The sequence below is a fragment of the Amphiprion ocellaris genome, chromosome 20 (assembly GCF_022539595.1).
Source record: "Amphiprion ocellaris isolate individual 3 ecotype Okinawa chromosome 20, ASM2253959v1, whole genome shotgun sequence".
NCBI lineage: Eukaryota > Metazoa > Chordata > Actinopteri > Pomacentridae > Amphiprion > Amphiprion ocellaris.
In genome coordinates, this window is record NC_072785.1 from 9,929,551 (window position 1) to 9,947,248 (window position 17,698).

Consider the following 17,698-nt stretch of genomic DNA (forward strand, 5'->3'; position numbering starts at 1 on the left):
ACTCTCTCCAACTTCTGGATCTCTTGAGTTGCTTGTTGTTAAAATATCTTGCTAGAGGTGCTGAAGCTCAGAAAGTCTGAGATGTTTATTCAAAATAAGCTCGTTCTCAAGTCTTACCTGAACTGTCCTCTTTTGTTTGAACTTTCCCTAAACTTAGGAGTTAATGACAGAGCAGCACATCCAGACTCAGTCTCATTTATGTAGAGATTAAACTTCAGTGTCATTCATTGATGTTAAAGTGCAGTTTTTCAAATGTTTTTTGCACATGCTCCCCACCAAACCAGTCCAGGTGGAAGACGATGTGAAGAGAAAGCTCCAGAGGATGAATATCACACATTTACGTTGGAAATAAATGTCCTTTAATTAGACATTGTCATGCAAAAGTTGGATTTCCCTTTAATGATGTTCAAATCTTTGTTGAGTGTTTTGTTGATGTTGGTTTCTAAATGTTTTCTGACACTCGGCCCCAAAGATTAAAACCTTCTACGGCTCACAAGCTGCAACAGTTCACACATTATCAACTATCCTTATGACTAAACTAAGATAAAAAGTGAAAAACTGCCTGATTCCTGCATCATGAATGTAAATCTTTTTGGTTTTTATGACAGTAAACTGAATATATTTGGGTTTGACATTTTATAAACCAAAACAAGAAATGAATTACTGGAGAAAACAATCAATAGATTAATGGACAAAGAAAATGTGTTTTCCAACATATATGGCTGAATTACTCCAACATTACAAGATACAATTTTAATTCAATTTCATTTATATGACGCCAGTTACAGGTCAAATTGTCTCAAGACACTTTATTTTTATATTTTTTTGTCATATTTAAAATATGACAAAGTAAGAAATTTAAACATCTTGAATAATCCAATTTATTGTTTGGTTTTTAAGAGACTAATCGACAACTAAAATAACTTTCTCCACTAAAACTAATAAACGAGGTAAAATAGAAGGAACAGTTTTAAATACTGCAGACCCACGATGACAAGAATAAAGTTTGTCAACAAAAAATAAATCTGCTGGTGGATTCCATTAAAGTCCTAGTAAATGATAATAAAGGTTTGTTGTGCTAAAAATCTCCAAGTAAAGATATCAAGTTGAACATCTGGATGGAGGTTGATAAAAGTTGACCTCCCTTCATTTCTCTGGAGCCGACTCCATGGATTTTATGGATGCTGGTTAAAGACCTGCTCTTCTAGTCGTCGTTCTTCTAGTCGCTGTAAAAAGTCATTCCATCCTGGCCGACTTCAACACCTCTTCATGACAGCTTGTTCTGCCTCCGACCTGGTGGAAACTCCAGAAGCTCGGGAAAACCTGTCGAGACTCGAAGAACTCGTGGAGACTCGAAGAACTCGTCGGGCGGGGGAAGGTGTGGTGGGTGGTGGGGAGAGGTGGGGGAGTAGAGGGGGGAGGTCGCCACCCACCTCCCCACCTACTCTCCGCCCTGACTCCACCCAGACTCCGCCTTGGCTCTGCCCATGTGGTCACTTCAGGAACTACGATGCCAAAGGGACGACGAATTTATTTCTTTGTATCTGATCTGTAGCTCAGTGAGTTAAGGATTTGCCTATGGAGCTGCAGGTCGCTGGTTCAAGACCAGACACTTCTTAAATTTTATCAAAATCCTGACAAAGACAAAGAAAGAAAAGGGCCAGTGGCTGGTCTTGAACCTGCAACCTTCCACTTGGTAGTCCTCTTCTTATCCTCCTGAGCTATTCGCTCAGATACTAATTCTTCTTTTTTTTGCGCATTTATCATCTATTTTTTGTCGTTTTCGAGTTTTTTTTTTAACTCGAGTCTCGACTCGACCGTTTTTCTCAGGAGGTTGGACTTCAGCCTTTGTGCTGGAGGGTTGAACCATCAGTTCCAAGACTTTCCAAGCCTCCACACCTCCCGAGTCCTCAGGACCTGAGCTTTCACACAGTCTGAGGGCTGAAATTTTCTAAGTCCCACAGTAGTTCTCTGTTAGATTGAACTTTCAGACAGTCCAAGGACTGATATCTTCTAAGTTCCTGAGTAGTTCTCTGTTAGTTTGAACCTTCAGACAGTCTGAGGACTGAAGTTTCAAAAGTTTCTTTGTACTTCTCTGTTAGTTTGAACCTTTAGACAGTCTGAGGACTGAAAACCTAAAAGTTCTTGAGTAGTTCTCTGTTAGTTTGAACCTTTCGACAGTCTGAGGACTGAAAACCTAAAAGTTCATGAGTAGTTCTCTGTTAGTTTGAACCTTCAGACAGTCTGAGGACTGAAGTTTTAAAAGTTTCTCAGTACTTCTCTGTTAGTTTGAACTTTCTGGTTAACAGAAGCCTTAAAACTTGTGACCATGAGTCTTGATTTCACATTTAGACCATCCATCTGAGTTCTTCTCAGACCTTCACCTGTGGGTTTTTTAGAAATCCTGAACAAGCTTTGATTCTCTTCACTGAACAGTAAATTTTGTGGAGATCAGAAGGTAACATTAGTTTGATCCATGCCTTCAACTACTAGTAGACTTTATCTGGAAAGCAGTTTTCTGAAATGAGTTCTCAGTAAATCTGTCCACAATCAAACCAAGAGCATAGAAAGAGGGAATGTTTGAAGAAACAACTTGAGGTTTTCATTTCAGCCTATAAAACATTTTAAGAACTTTATCAGTTTTTGCCTTTTTTGATCGTTTTATTGTCCCTTCTGTTTAATTTGATCTTCTAAAGTCTAACTGGTGTCTTTTCAAATGTTTTGTCTTTAGTTTGATTCTTCTTAAATGTTTAGTTTCGCTATTTTCTCACCTTTTATTCTTTTCTAATGTCTGATTTGATTTCGAAATGTTTTGCCTTTTTAATGTTTAATTGTTGTTTTTTCAAATGTTTTATCGGCTTGTTTGAAAAATTTCCTTTTCTTTCCCCGTGTTTAATTTTTCGATTAAATCTTTAAGGTTTTTCTTTTTAAATGTTTCATTGTATTTTCTGTTTAATTCCTATTTAAAGTTTTATTGTATTTATGATTTAATTGTCTAATTAAACATTTAATTTTTTAATTAAATGTTTTGTCTTTTTAAAGGTTTAATAATCTAATTAAATGTTTTGTATTTTTTTAAATGTTTAATATTCTTTTTGTTTAATTATCTAAAATATTTCATCTTTAATGTTTAATATTTTTGTTTTAAAAAATTTGTTTAATTTCATAATTACGTTTTGTATCTTCTGTTTAATCATCTAATTAAATATTTTGTCGGTTTAATATCATTTAATTGTATTTAATGTTTAATGTTTCTTACTGTTAATTTAATTTTCATTTTAAGTTTTATTGTATTAAATGTTTTTTACTTTGATTTAATTGCTTTTTTTAATGTAGTTTATTTCTTTAATCTTTTTTTTCTGTCAAGATTTTAACCCCAACCATAAAAATGAAACAAACCCTTAAATCACAATGAAAATACTTCTGTTGTCACAATCATGAGTTAGTCAATTATTCAATTTATCAATTCAGCTTTATTTGTTTAGCACCTTTTACACAGATGACAAAACTAAACAAGGAAAGACAAAAAACTATGCTAAAACTATAATTAAAACTCAAAAACATATTTAAAAAAAAGAAAAAAGGATTTAACATCGTAACAAAATATATTGTGTCCAGGGGATGGAGGGAGTTTATTGAAGTCTTCTTGGACTCACATGGAAAATCATTTAAAATATAAACTTGATATTCAGTCTAAGGAAACTGGAAACTGCAGAGCAACAGAAGAACCAACAACATCTCCTGTTTTCTCCTTTAATGAGTCGATTCTTGTGCTTTCAGACCAAAGAACTACAGACTCTTCACAACCTGCTCAAACTCTTGGTACAAGACCTCACCACACGGGTCAAGAAGGTTTCCATCTCATTTCTACTCTGAAGCTCACCTTCTCCTGCTCAAACTACTGACAAATGTTTCTGCTGCTCTAAAGTCTGGTCTCCAGAACTTCCTAAAAACTCTCAAAGTCTCTTCTGCTGCAGGTTGCTTTGTAGAACTGTTGCAGAAAACCTCACTAAACCACATGGAGGGGCCTCAAGATAGTCATCCAAATGAAACTGTACAAAAACCAAACTAGCACAACCCAAACGCTAAAGTTTCCTGCAGCCTACCAGAGAACCTCTGAGAACAGAGAATCAGGACAGGAACTCTTACCTTCTGGACAACCAACGCTGGTTCACAAACAAGAACACAGAATGTGTCTGACCAGAAACCTCTGAAGACTCACTACAGCCAAGACAAAGACACAACTCAGCTGCAGCAAATCCACTAATCACTGCACACATTAGCACCGTGTGCTAACTGTGGCTAAAGAACCACATTTACCAAGACAACTATCCAGTACAAAGCCCTAAAACACACCAAGAAACACATTAAAGACGATTTTACTGCTAGAAGCTGCAAGCCAACACCTAAACAATAAACTAAAACAGTGGAGTCAAACCCGGTTCAGTGGTGAACAGAAGCAGAGGAAATGTTTGGCTGCAGCTAAATAAAGCAGGAAGACACTGAGCTGCTCAGGTGTTCCTGATAACACCAAGCAGCCACCTGGACAGCCAATAGGAACACAGCTTACTGGAAGTCCAGAGGGCTGGGTTAGTGAAGGAAATTAATTTAAAGTTGAAGCAGAAAGTTAATAAAGAAAGTTGAAAACCACCTTCTGATACCTGAAATCTCTGAGTTTTCACACAAAGAACACCTGAACATGTCAAACTGGTTTCATAGTAGAACCATCACTGTAAAAACATCATAGTATGGTGTGTTGCTCAAAAAACATTACGACCCGGCTGTCTAGGGTCGCCAAGGAGCAACACAAAAACAGGACAAACACTGGTTTCCAGGGGGTTAGGCTGCTATTTATTTCAAAGAGTAAGTTTACAACAACACACAACATGTGAGCAGAAAAATCACAGTCTGTCTTTAGTTCAGCTGAAAATATTAGTTTTGTCTTTTTTTATTGACCAAACTTTTCAGGAAGTAGATGAAGAATAATTAAAGCTCTCATGTAGAAGTCCAACTTATTTTGGATCCTTGTGGAGAGTTTAATCTTAGAGTTTGTACAGCTGAGTTTTTAGAGTCACATGGATTGTTTTGACATTCAATAATCGAGTCCTGAAATAAAATTACAGTTGTGAATTTCTGTCATTTAGTCTGGACTAAACAAATAACAGCAGCATAAATCTCAAACGTCATTATGAGGAGTCTGGATTGAGGTTTCTCACTTGATAATGATCAAAACATGAAATTTAGGTTGGTTTAAAGGAATATTCCACCTTAAATCTTTGAATGTTGACCTAAAAGGTTGGTTTCAGGAAGTATTCCACCTACAAGGTCCTCAAACATCCACCTTAAAGGAACATTCCACCAAAAATCCTTGGACATGCACCTAAAATGTTGGTTTAACCAAGTATTCCATCCAAAATCCTCAAAGAGACCTGAAGGGCTGGTTAAAAGGAATATTCCACCTAAAACCTCAAATATAGACCCAAAAGGGTGGTTTAGAAAAAATCCTTCAATGTAGACCAAAAAAGTTAGTATGGAGGAATATTCCACCTGAAATGTAGACCTGAGAAGTTGGTTTGGAAGAATATACCATCCTAAACATCCTTAGATGTAGACTGAAAGACGGTTTGGAAGAAAATTCCTCCTAAAATCCTCCAATGTGGACCTAAAAGGTGAGTTTAATGGTGTATATGACGTTTTTGTGAAATTTTGGACAACATACTAAACTATGACGTTTTTTCCCACATTTTGGATGACACACTAAACTATGACGTTTTAGTGACATTTTGGACGACATACTAAACTATGACAATTTTGGTGAAATTTTGGACGACATACTAAACTATGACGTTTTTGGTGAAATTTTGGACGACATACTAAACTATGACGTTTTTGTGACATTTTGGTTGACATACTAAACTATGACATTTTTGGTGAAATTTTGGACGACATACTAAACTATGACATTTTTGATGAAATTTTGGACGACATACTAAATTATGACGTTTTTATCACATTTTGGACGACATACTAAATTATGACGTTTTTGTCACATTTTGGACAACATACTAAACTATGACAATTTTGGTGAAATTTTGAACGACATACTAAACTATGACGTTTTTGTGACATTTTGGAAGACATACTAAACTATGACATTTTTTTCTAAGTTGTTTTCTGGGCCCTTTTGTTGGTTTTATTCAATAGGTTAGTAGAGAGGAAGACAGGAAAGCAGGGAAGACCTGCAGTAAAGGGCCATGAGCTGGAATCCAACCTGCATCTCTGACGCAGGCCGTGCCGGCAGCTATATCTGGCAATGGGAAATCCTTAACAAAGCTGTGGATCCAGACTAGAAGCCGCATCACTGTGAAAATTTAATTACGTTGTCCTTGTGCCATTTCTGACTTCCCCTGAAAATTTCATCCAAATCTGTTCGTCCGTTTTTGAATAATGTTTCACACAGACAGACATTCACAAACATAGCCAATCGTCATATAACTCCGCTGTTCCTTGGCGGAGTAAAAAATGGTAACATTGATGTGTAAGCTGAGCCAATCAGGCCTTTGATAGTTTATTACCTATTATTGATGAATATATAGCAAGAATTTGTAAAAGAGAAGGTTTATTTTTCAAAAACGTTGAAGCCCAAATGTCCCCCAATTCTGGAATAGCCCTTAAATTGAACATTAAAAGAAAGCTGTAGCCCTCTTGGTTTAAGACTTCCTGACTGTGCCCCTCCACACACAAAACCTGTTACTGGAAGGTTTCAGACTTTTATTGTGATCCATTTGAAAAAAGGTTTTACAAAAGGTAACATTCAATTTTTACACCAATTCATTAAAAAAAAAAAATCACTTAAAATAAGGTTTTGATACAACAAATTCAGTTAACTAAGTAATGGCTTCTATGAACAATGTGGAAAATAAGATAATATACATGTAAATGAATGCTACAAACATGAGGACAAACTGAGGAAGGGATTACATTAATTAAAATAAAAAAGAAACATCAAACAATGGCATGATTGTTTTTCTTTTGACATGAGTGACATCAGGCCAGAATCACCAACTGAGCAGTTATTGCAAAAAAAGAATCCCACATCATCTGACGCCCAACTGGAATGTTGGATGACAAAATCTGCCCTCGAGGGGCCGCTGATTTGTTTCATCCCTTTTCTTCGTACGGCGACGTCCTCCTGCAGCTAAAACCGACAATGAAGAACCCTGCAGGAATCCAGAGGTTAACCACTGTCCACTTTTTAAAATCTACGATCACCGCCGTGTGGCTTTTCGATTTAGACGACACCCAGATCAGCAAAGAGACATGAAAAACTGAAATACACCATGAATTTACAACAAAAATATGCTAAAAAGAAAACAGTAACAAAAAATAAAGAAACAAATCAAGACGTGTTTTCTTTTAAACATGGACAAGCACAGCGGACGGCGTGCTCGTGAGGACAGATGGGACATTCTGCTCTGACTGACCCGATGCTGGAAGAAGTTGCTCTTTTTTTTTTCCAGAGCGGCTTGCATCTGTTTCTTTTCCCCCCTCTCCGTTTAGGTGGAAAACAACTTCAGATCAGTTAACAGTGGCACCGTCATCCTACTCTGACCATCAGCTGAACCTGCGCTCTGCTTGGAGCAGCATGACATCCGTGCCACTGCACGGTCGACTGTCGGTGATTGGGCGACAGCTGCTGCGTATTTATCAAAGAACCAGTGAGCAGATGTTGGAAAATGCATCTATTTCATGTCTCGCCAAAGTCACGCCCAACAGACTTCAACATAAAAACTGGAAAAGGGCCACATTTTGTCTACCAGCACCTCTAAAACTCTTCAACGTGTAGCTGTTTTGGTTTAACTTGTACAAAAACCAAAGTATAACAAGAATGATTCACCGTCTTTCTACCTCCTGGAAGATAAAACATGTTAACCAATGAGCGTTTGAGGTGCTTTGGACACTCTTTTCCGGTCTTTTTGCTGTCCTCTTTGTGGCATCTAACTCTCGGCAAGACAACAAAACTATTCCCAAAATTTCGACCTATTCCTTTAAAAACAAAAGCAGCCGTGCAGCATTTAAGCTCGGATGTTGGCGCTGCTTCAAACAGAGCGCTCGGCATTGTCAGAGCTCTCCGGAGATGTAAACCCCGATCGTCCCGGAGAGGTTCACTACTTCCTTTTCCTTCTTTCCAAAAATTCATCTCCTCCTTTTCACAAACACGTTTATCTCCATTACAGTTACATCATCTGCAAAGCTTAAAAAACACATGCACCTCCAGCATTTTATACAAGTGTATAATACAAAATAAGGCATTTCATTGTGTTGAGTACACGTCTTGTGTCGTCTTGAGTGTTAATGTGTGTTTTTCTCTTGTATGTGTGTGAGTGTGTGTGTTTACGCATGTGTACATAGCAACCACATTTTAATGTTATTTCTTTTTGCCCGCCTATAAAAAGACTGCAAAAAACAAAGTCAAGATAACTCTTACTTAAAATATATATATTTGTCATATATATTTACGTATATATTCATATGTAAAAAAAAACAAAACAAAAAAATAAGGATTGGAAGAGGGAGAAAAGCCCAAGAGGTCCCTGTGGCAGGCCAGTTTAAAAAAAAAAAAGCCACCTCATCGCCCCGCCCCCCCTCATTCCATGACCTCACCGGGTGCCACGGTGACCAACTGCAAAGGGATCTCCTGATTGGCTACGAGGTCGTGGGTGGTGGCGGTCTGGAGGATGAGCGTGGTTCCGTCGGCGGTGATGACGGCGTCGGTGGAAGGCGGAGACGTGGAGGAGGGAACACCGCCCTTTTTATTCTGGTGAGTCTTTATGTGCTTGGCCAAGTGGTCGCTCCGCATGAACCTCTTGGAGCACTCTGTGCACACGAACTTCTTCTCTCCTGCGAGGCCGAACAAACAACAAACGTTAGACGATGCAAATAAAGGCCTGATATGACTTCGTTTAACTCTGTGTTCATGTATATGTTGCTAGTAAGTGGCAAGTGGCCCACTAAGGTCCAGATCTGGACCTTAGTGGGCAACAAAAGTGACAGCACAGTGAAAGATTAAGAAAATAGAGAAGAACTGCAGGAGACAAACTTATCAATCTCAGTCGATCGCACATAAACAGAGAAGAGCGTCCTAATTTAATCACTCCTATTTCTATTTTACATATTCAGTTACAGTCAACCCTACTAATGAAGAAGTCTAGTTATGAATGACAGCTATCACATGCTGCTAAAACATTACATTTAATATATATATGTCCTAAATATTGGTCATCTGCTGTTCTTGATCACCAATAATCAACATCGGCTCTGGAAAACCCAGACCGTTTGCTCATTCTCTGGTGTCTCTGTGTTCATGTGTATGTTGCTAATAAGTAGCAATATACGGCATTATCTGTTCAGGATAAATCAGAAACAAGAGAACTGACGACTTCCTGCACAGTACTGATGACTTGTTCACCCCTACAGAGTTTGTTTTATCTCGTTAACATGTTCAAATTGTTATTTTTTATACACTAGAAGACATTTCCACTTTGAGACTGCAGCATATTTATGACAAAAACATGGATTCAGACAGCTTGACACACCATTATTCTTCCTCGAAATCCAGCTCAAACATGCACGGCTGAATATGTAACTCCAGTGTTATAACTCACTATTGTGTAACCTACAGTAGTTTTACAGTGTTTGAGCAGAGACACAGGTGAGCTGCAGAGTGAGCGGAGGCAGGGCTGGAGCGCTGCATTGGGATGCTGCAGGTCCCAACGCAAACCGCACGAGCGGTTGTAACCTTGCTGCAGGCGGTCAGAAAATAAACCGTGGGTCCTGGGGATTTATCACAACCAGAGGGACCCAGTCAGCAAGCATGTGATGTTAAAAAAGAAGATTAAAGTGAGTTTTTACAATACAAAAACAAAGCAAGTCTGACATGTGGATAAAATTCAAAGTTGTACCTGACAAAAATGGAAAAGACTTTGCTGCAATAAATGTGCAAATAGTTGATATACAACAGGCATGAAGCTGCCACCTCTGCTCCATTCTCCCAACTCTTCCTCTTCAAAAAAAACACATCTCCCTGCCAGATACTGTCATAAAATAAATTAAAAATGTACTTACTACTCAGGAATAATAAATTCTTGTGAACATAATTGTAATTTTGCCAACTTATTACTGATATGTATGGGTCTTTTTATTAACACCACACAGTAAAATAACACATTTTACCCTGCAGGACAGAGGAAGGTACAAGGCCAGTGGATATATATGAAAATATCTATATTGTACAAGCTGCAGGATTTATGTTAATGAAGAGGAAGCAATAGGGATTATTTTTTCCTTTAAAACTTCGGAATATGTACTTTTGATAGAGATTTATGTGAAAATGTGAGCCAATTTAATATCTTTTTTAAATTTACAGTCTTGATATCTACTGCCATATATATCATATAAATGCTAAAGGGTTAAAAAAAAAATAGTGCCAGCTCATGGTATCTACTATGAACATTTTTCTTCTTTACATATCTGTCTGAGATTTTCTGCCTCCAAACAAAAACAGAAAAATGACACTAAAAATATCCACCAGTGACATGTCTCCGTGAAACTACTTCCCTGCATCCTCTGGACAATAATCTAGATTGGAGCTGCTCTCTACAGAACAAAGGAGCCCTGAAAACTGCTGACACTTGCAAGCCAACGCTGTAATGAAAATATTGTGTAACCTTCAAAGAACACTGTTGAAAAATGCTCAAAGACTAAAATGCTCATAATGTTGAAATCAGACTGGAATCTGAGCCGTCTTATTCATCAAACTGAACACAGAGGAACCGATGCGTTCAAGCAACACTAATTAATCAGTGTCGATGCACACGTACCTGTTAATTGTCCACAACACATTCTGTCACATTCCTACAGTCGCCAAATGTTTGCTCAAAGGGAATCGATGTGTTTCTGTTTCACTATAATATATTTTAAGATCTTGGGCATACTATGCGCCTTATGGTGCGAACTGGTGCCACATAAATAAACCTGAGCTGAATTCACGAGCTGCACCGTCGTACAATTATTCAAGTTAACACATGAAGTGACAGCATTTAGCTCACAAAACAAGAGCTGGAGAAAAGTGTTCAATCTATAAATAGTTTTTACTTCGCTGATAAACAATAGGATAATATCTGTTCATTCAAATCATCAGAACATTTTTTTGCTACTAATGAATTTATATTGTTGATGCTGATGATATTTATCTGCTATGAAGACACTGATAGTCACCGTCTCCCTTTGCTCTTATGACTGAACACTGATTTGAAACAACAGCAGCAGGAAAGCATCTCTATAAGACATGAACATGTTATGTTGTAATCGCAAAATCTAACAAATGGACGACTTCCTAAAAACTAGTGTATTTGTTTAAACTTTGTATCATCAGACGGGAAGTTTTCATGTCACTTTTCTCACATGAATTCTAGGGCTGGAAGTAACAATAATTGATGATTAATCTGTTAATTATTTTCTCTCATTGAATCGAGTAGTTGTTTAGTAACTAAAATGACAGATAATAGTTAAAATGTTGTTGTGTTTTCCAAATCCCAAGATAACGTCCTCAAATGTTTTGTCCACTTCCCAAAAATATTCTACTTATTGTTATAAAAGAGTAAAGAAAACAGAAAATACTAAAAATGTAAGAAGCGGGGACCAGAGAATTTGACAATTTCCTCAAATGGTCAAATTCCTCAAAATACTCAAACCAATTAATCAGTTATCAAAATATTTGGTAACATGGCAACTAACTGACTAATCACTGCATCATTGAAACCCAGCTCCAACTAACATCTACTGTAAGACTGTGTAACTGTATTGACAGATGTTCTCACCTGTGTGTGTCCTCCTGTGTCTCTGCAGCTCGTCGCTCCTGGTAAATCTTTTCCCGCAGAACATCCAGTTGCAGACGAAGGGCCTCTCTCCGCTGTGCCAGCGCAGGTGAGCTCGGAGATGAGACGTCTTCCCGTAGACCTTCCCGCAGCCAACGATGTGGCAGATGTGCTGCTTCTTCTTCCCCATGCCCGAACCTCTGTGAAACGGAGAGGAGAAGCGTGGAATCAAGGAACAGCAGAAGTGGGGGAGTAATATTTATTCAAGAACACAGCATGAAATAGTTGTAGTGAAACTTCTTCTAACTGTAATTCCTTCATTTTTTGGTTCTTCTACTGGACAAAGGCGACCCGAACAGCTGCGCCTCCTGTTATCTGTATCTGTGTGTGTGTTTCAAAGCCCACCTTCCTCCAGACTCTTTGCAGTTGGGACATGTGCAGGCTACTCTGCGGAGCCTCTTGCCCTCCCCGCTCGGCATCTCCATGTCCTCATCTCCCATTTGAACGCGCAGGTTGCTCAGGTCGCTGGGGTTCAGCGTGGAGTCTCCGCTCCTCTGCCACTCCTCAGAGTCCGGCTCCTCCTTTATCTGGATGCCTGAACCAGGGAGGAAAGAGGAGGAGGATTTAGGAGGTCTGCCAGGTAACACTTTAAGATCTGCACATTAAAATAAAAGGTTTCTGTGTAGTGTTCTGTGGTCGTACCAGCTGGACTGCCTCCATCCTCTCCATGTGTGTACTGAACTCCATGTTGTGCTACGGAGTTAACTGTGACTGTCTGGAGGTTGGGTAGGCTGACCTGGCCTGGCTGGCCCAGGGGTAGTGTCTGGACAGGGGCTAAGGTCAGTTGCTGGGCCTGGCCCTGCCCCTGGGGCAACTGGAGCCCCTGTAGTGACTGGACACCCTGAACCTGGACAGAGAAGGGATTATTTTAGTCATCTGAAATCATTTACAGCACAGTTTGTAGGTCAGAAACAGCCCTTAGAGCTCACCTGGAAGGTCTGCCACTGGATCTGGCCAGTAGCAGTGACAGTTTGGGCCTGGATGAGGAAGGTCCCTGGGTTGACCAGCTGCACACTCTGTAGAGTCTGACCTGCTGCAGTCAGGTCCTGGCCCTGAGCCACCTGGGCTACCTGCGCCTGACTGTCCCCCGACAGCTGCAGGATGGGCTGCGAGATTGTGGTGGCGTTGGCGGACGACACCTGCAGAGGGAGGAACAGCAAAATAAATTATAATCGTACACAAAAGCAAGTAGCAATTACGTCATGTTTATATGTACGAAGCCCTGCAAATTATAGCGAACCTTTAATATGGAAATAAACTGCAAGTTTGTGCTTGTCCCTGCTGGTGTAAGAATTTATTTGTCATTGAAAATATCAGGGTGGGTATCAAACTGGTTGCACAATATACACTCACAAGCTGTCTGCACATGAACACACCACTGAAGAAGTCTACACTTTCAGCTGTTGTGATAGAGTACATCAGCTTGTGAAAGGAGGAATAAAAGCTACAAACAAAACCAAAAACAAACCATCCCTCTTACCAGGAGGCAAATCTACGTAGCTAGGAGGGTTAGCAAGAATAATTTCTAAGATACATATCTAGGCTCAAAATGTGCCTTTAGGGGGAGACCAAGCATGAGTGTCTTCATGACTGCTCCAATTACTTTATTTGACAGAAATCCATGCATTTCCTGTTATTTAAGAACATTTGCTAAACAAAAATGTCTTTTGTGCCACAGTAAAAGAAACCACAAAACTACTTAAACAGTTAATATTGTGTTTTCATTTTGGTTTATTATCATTTTGGCACTGGTGATTTTCCTCTAATGTCAGCTAAAATCTCTTTGGGACACATATATGCGAGAAAAACTCCAATATCGGACGTGGTGAAAGCTTCAACAAGCATAAAATCGAATTATTACTTATTAAATACACAATGTCAACACATGACATCGAACAATTTTTCTCAACTGTGGTCTCAAAGCAACAGTTCACAGCCTTTTTGGGTTTAAGACATCTCAGAGGACATCGTTAATGTCTACTTCACAGCCTTCATTACCAGAGTTGGGTATCATTTCAAATATTGAAATACTAGGGGTGATACAACACACAAAGTCAAAATTAGGTTTGTTTTGGTGATTAAAATTAGGCTTTTTCAACAAAACTTTTTTCTAAGAAAGCCATAGTTGTAAAATATGATGTGTTGTCTAATATGTGTACGAGAACTTAACACTGACGAGCTAGGAACTAAAGTGGCCTATAAATCAGGTCAGACAGTTAATACCAGCTTTTAGTAAGTAACAAGACAAAACTCTGTTCTGCAGACACAGTATGAGTTAAAAGAAGAGAGAGAATTTTCCCTAAGGGGATCAATAAAAGATCGTTTCAATAGTATGACCAAGAAAGTAACACAGCACTGCTCATTCCCACTTATGACCTTAATGTGAAGCAGTGATTTCTCCCTTCTCACACCATTTAATTTTAAGCATTTCAGTAGCCTTAAAGTGTCAAACATCATAACAACAAAATAAACACAACAATTGCTTTGCTTTAATCACTTAAATTCCTGGCACAAATCAGACTTATCTCAGGGTGGTCCTAACCTGAGGTTGGGAAACAGTGGCTTAATTCTTACAGGTATAAAACACACACGACATAGTTAGTGCTTGTCCCTACTGGTTGAAGAGATACCCGCACTCACCTGGATTTGTTGCAGGTGGTTGTGGGAGTTGAAGTTCCCTGAGGACGAGGGATCAGACATGCCTGCAGACACTGCGGTTGCCTGGGTGAGAACCCCGGTGCCGTCGATGGTCTCGGGGAGCTGGGAGGAGTTGGAGGAGGAAGTGGTGGTTGGCACATAGAGCTCTTGGCTGGCATTGGGGTCGCTCACTGTCACCAGTGGCTGCTTGGCGCTGGCGTCCTGGCCCTGACTATCCAGCGCCTGGCTGCTCATTATGAGCTGGCCTTCAGGCGTTACCCCTGTTGCGATGGGAACCGTCTGAGCTCCAGTCAGGCCGAGCGACTCCAGATCTACACTGTTTATAGGGACAAATGTTATGTTGCTGGGCAGCCCTACAGGTACTGTGCCAGTGTACGCTGAACCCCCCGCCAGAGAGACGCCTTGGATTGACTGAACTTGTCCCGCCTGTGTGAGGAGGTCTGTGGTCGCTGTTGTTGCACAGCTGATTCCGATGCTGCCCTGGCTGCCATCTTGGAGGAGCTGGATCTGTCCCGTGCCATCATCCAACCCCTGTGTAGAGAACCCCGCAAGTGTCCCATCTGCATTTTGGATTTGGGGTATGACCTGGAAGACGAGGAAACAGGTTTGAGCATGATCATCACCTAAAGAGAACCATAACTCAAAGGTGTGTTTATCTCTTTTTACCTGATACTGAATGCCTGACACTCCATTGGCTGCCGCCTCACTCCCAGATGCTGTAACATAAATGGGCTGACTGGGAAGACTCCCAATAGGAAGCACGTACTGCCCGTTGGATGTGACAATCCCAGAGTTTGGAATGTGAATGACTCCCTGGTCTTCCTTCCCAGTTGAGACTGGAGTTAACACCTCCCATCGGTCCGAACCCGTCAGCTGAATGGCTGACATATCTGTCGTCTGGGAGCACAACCAACACTCAGATTAACAAGGACAGATCACACTTTCTGCAAGGAGACAGTGATTCATCTCAGCTGTAGATTAGATCAAAGGGAAAAGGAGCGAGGCTGGCTATTGTCTGTAAATCAGTTATGGATACAGGTACTGAGGAGATATATCAAAGAGACAGTAAAGCACAGGCAGTGGAGGGATCATGCAGAAATTTGTCCAGAAGCAGAGAGCAGAACAAGCAACCACCAACACAGAGTGGAGATAACAGGCTGGAGAGCAGGGAGTGGGGGATGGGTGGCTATTACAACACAATTGAACGCTACTGTTATGATTATGGACGCAATCCCTGCTACACTATCACACTCCTGCATCCTTTAAACCCAAGGTACACCGGCTATCTTCCAGCGAGCCGACCCAAGTGACTGACTTCAGTGTCCTACCCACTATGGGCGGGTTTTACAGGGGTAAAGTGGGTGGCCGTTATTGAGGGGAACACAGGAAGTGTACGGCTTTCACCCCATGCCATCAAAATTTTAAAACGTGTGAACTTCATGCTCTCAAAAACACAACCAGAAATCGAAAGCGAGCGAGAAAGACGAGCTAGAAAATGTCGGATACCTGTGTTTCCGCTGCGCCGCCGGGTTGCAGAAACTCGCTTTGACTGCTGTCCACGTCCGCGGACGCCATTTCTCCTTGTTTCAGCGGCTGCTCTGGCGCTAGCAGGGAGAGAGGGGGAAACTCAGCAAAACTCTGTAATCTTCAACTCCTGCCTGCCAGAAAAGCCCGCAAAGCATCCCCACTCTCCAGTCCAAAAGGAGCTGACTGCGAAATTCAACTTTGCAGCGGAGATTCTGAGGCGATTTCGGCCCAGATTGTCTGTTTACTTTGCCGTGGCTAGCCAACTAGCCGAGTTAGCTCACCATATCTAGCTAGTTAGCAGCAGAGCCAAAGATAAAAAAGACGCAGCTAGCTCCGTTGTAGCTTCACAAACTCACCGATTAGTTGCACGCTTCGATGCGCTAAATGTTTACGTACCAGTCATAGCGTGAATGGTAGTAACCGGGAAGATTATCGGATCTACTAAACTCCGAACATGATTATTTTATCAAAGGCGGGCTAGTGTTGATCGGTGAATTCGGGTCGATTTTTTTCTATTTTGATTGACGGTGCGGGAAACACAAAGGGGCGGGACTAACAGGCCTGACCGTCCAATTTGCATCACATTACAGGACGTCCCGCCCTTCTTCTCTAAGTCTATTGGCTAAGTGGGGGTACTGCTGAGACGTCATTGGCTCACCGGGACGCCAATCACACTTTTTGTAGGACGTGTGTTTCCTGTTTGTTGAGCGAGACAAGAGAAGGAATGCAGTTGGTGAAATCTTAACAGCGGTACTCTGAAAAAAGCGATGTTTGTATCAAACTTATGCACCAAATTTCACAAATTACAGTTAAATAAAGTCACATATTCCACATCTTCACTGTTATTTACACACAGAATGTTTTTATTTACCCGTTTACTCTACAACAGACGTGCAGTGTGAAGCAGTTTTTAAAAGTTTGGGGTATTTAAAATGCCCGTAAATCGTCGGTTGGCCTCCATTATTACAACCAGGCGCTTTCTTGAATTATAACAGCCGCACACTAATTTATGGCTCGTGATATTAGTTCACTCCACATCCAAATTCATGAAATCACGACTAGAAAACATAAAAAGCTCACAAGTTCATTCACAGTAAACTTTGACCGAACTGATTTTTCCAACAAAAGAAAAACACGTGTTTCATTTGACAGTAGTTTTACTACTCATAACTTTTAAGCTAAATTATAACTTACTTTGTATTATTTATAATGCACAGTTATATAGCAGCAAAAAAGACACAACAAACAATAGAACATAAACCACGGACAGATTAGTGGGACGAGTAGCCGCAGATCAGACCTGTAGTCATACCACCCTGAACTTTTTATTAATCTGCTAAAGATGGATGTAAAAACGCTGTAATGTAGGAAATATCAACGTAAATAACAAGAAATAACCGATGTGTCATTACCACTTATATAATTTATTTCCTGTTTGTCTATGTTGTGTTTGATTTTTGGAATTTGATTTACTCATTGTTTTTATGTAATCTTGGTTTCTTATTGTATAATTCATTATCATTTAGTTGTGTTTTTCTGTTATTACCATGCCGTTTTTGTGTTGTCATTGGATTACT

At 40.1% G+C, this 17,698-nt stretch overlaps 1 protein-coding gene across 2 annotated transcripts; it reads right to left on the bottom strand.

The window, feature by feature from the left end:
• Window positions 1-6,754: 6,754 nt before the first annotated feature.
• On the bottom strand, window positions 6,755-16,673 carry LOC111571666 (transcription factor Sp3-like). 2 transcript variants are annotated; one of them, XM_023274932.3, is made up of 9 exons: window positions 16,518-16,673; window positions 16,101-16,198; window positions 15,261-15,491; window positions 14,577-15,179; window positions 12,866-13,075; window positions 12,579-12,783; window positions 12,282-12,471; window positions 11,880-12,076; window positions 6,755-8,901 (listed from the first exon to the last, which is right to left on the bottom strand). In XM_023274932.3, the coding sequence occupies exons 1-9, from the start codon at window positions 16,522-16,524 to the stop codon at window positions 8,648-8,650; spliced, it is 1,995 nt and encodes a 664-aa protein (XP_023130700.2). In that variant the 5' UTR covers window positions 16,525-16,673; the 3' UTR covers window positions 6,755-8,647. The 2 variants fall into 2 exon arrangements, with proteins under 2 accessions (XP_023130700.2, XP_023130701.2); XM_023274933.3 differs by having other exon boundaries at window positions 16,478-16,637.
• Window positions 16,674-17,698: the final 1,025 nt, after the last annotated feature.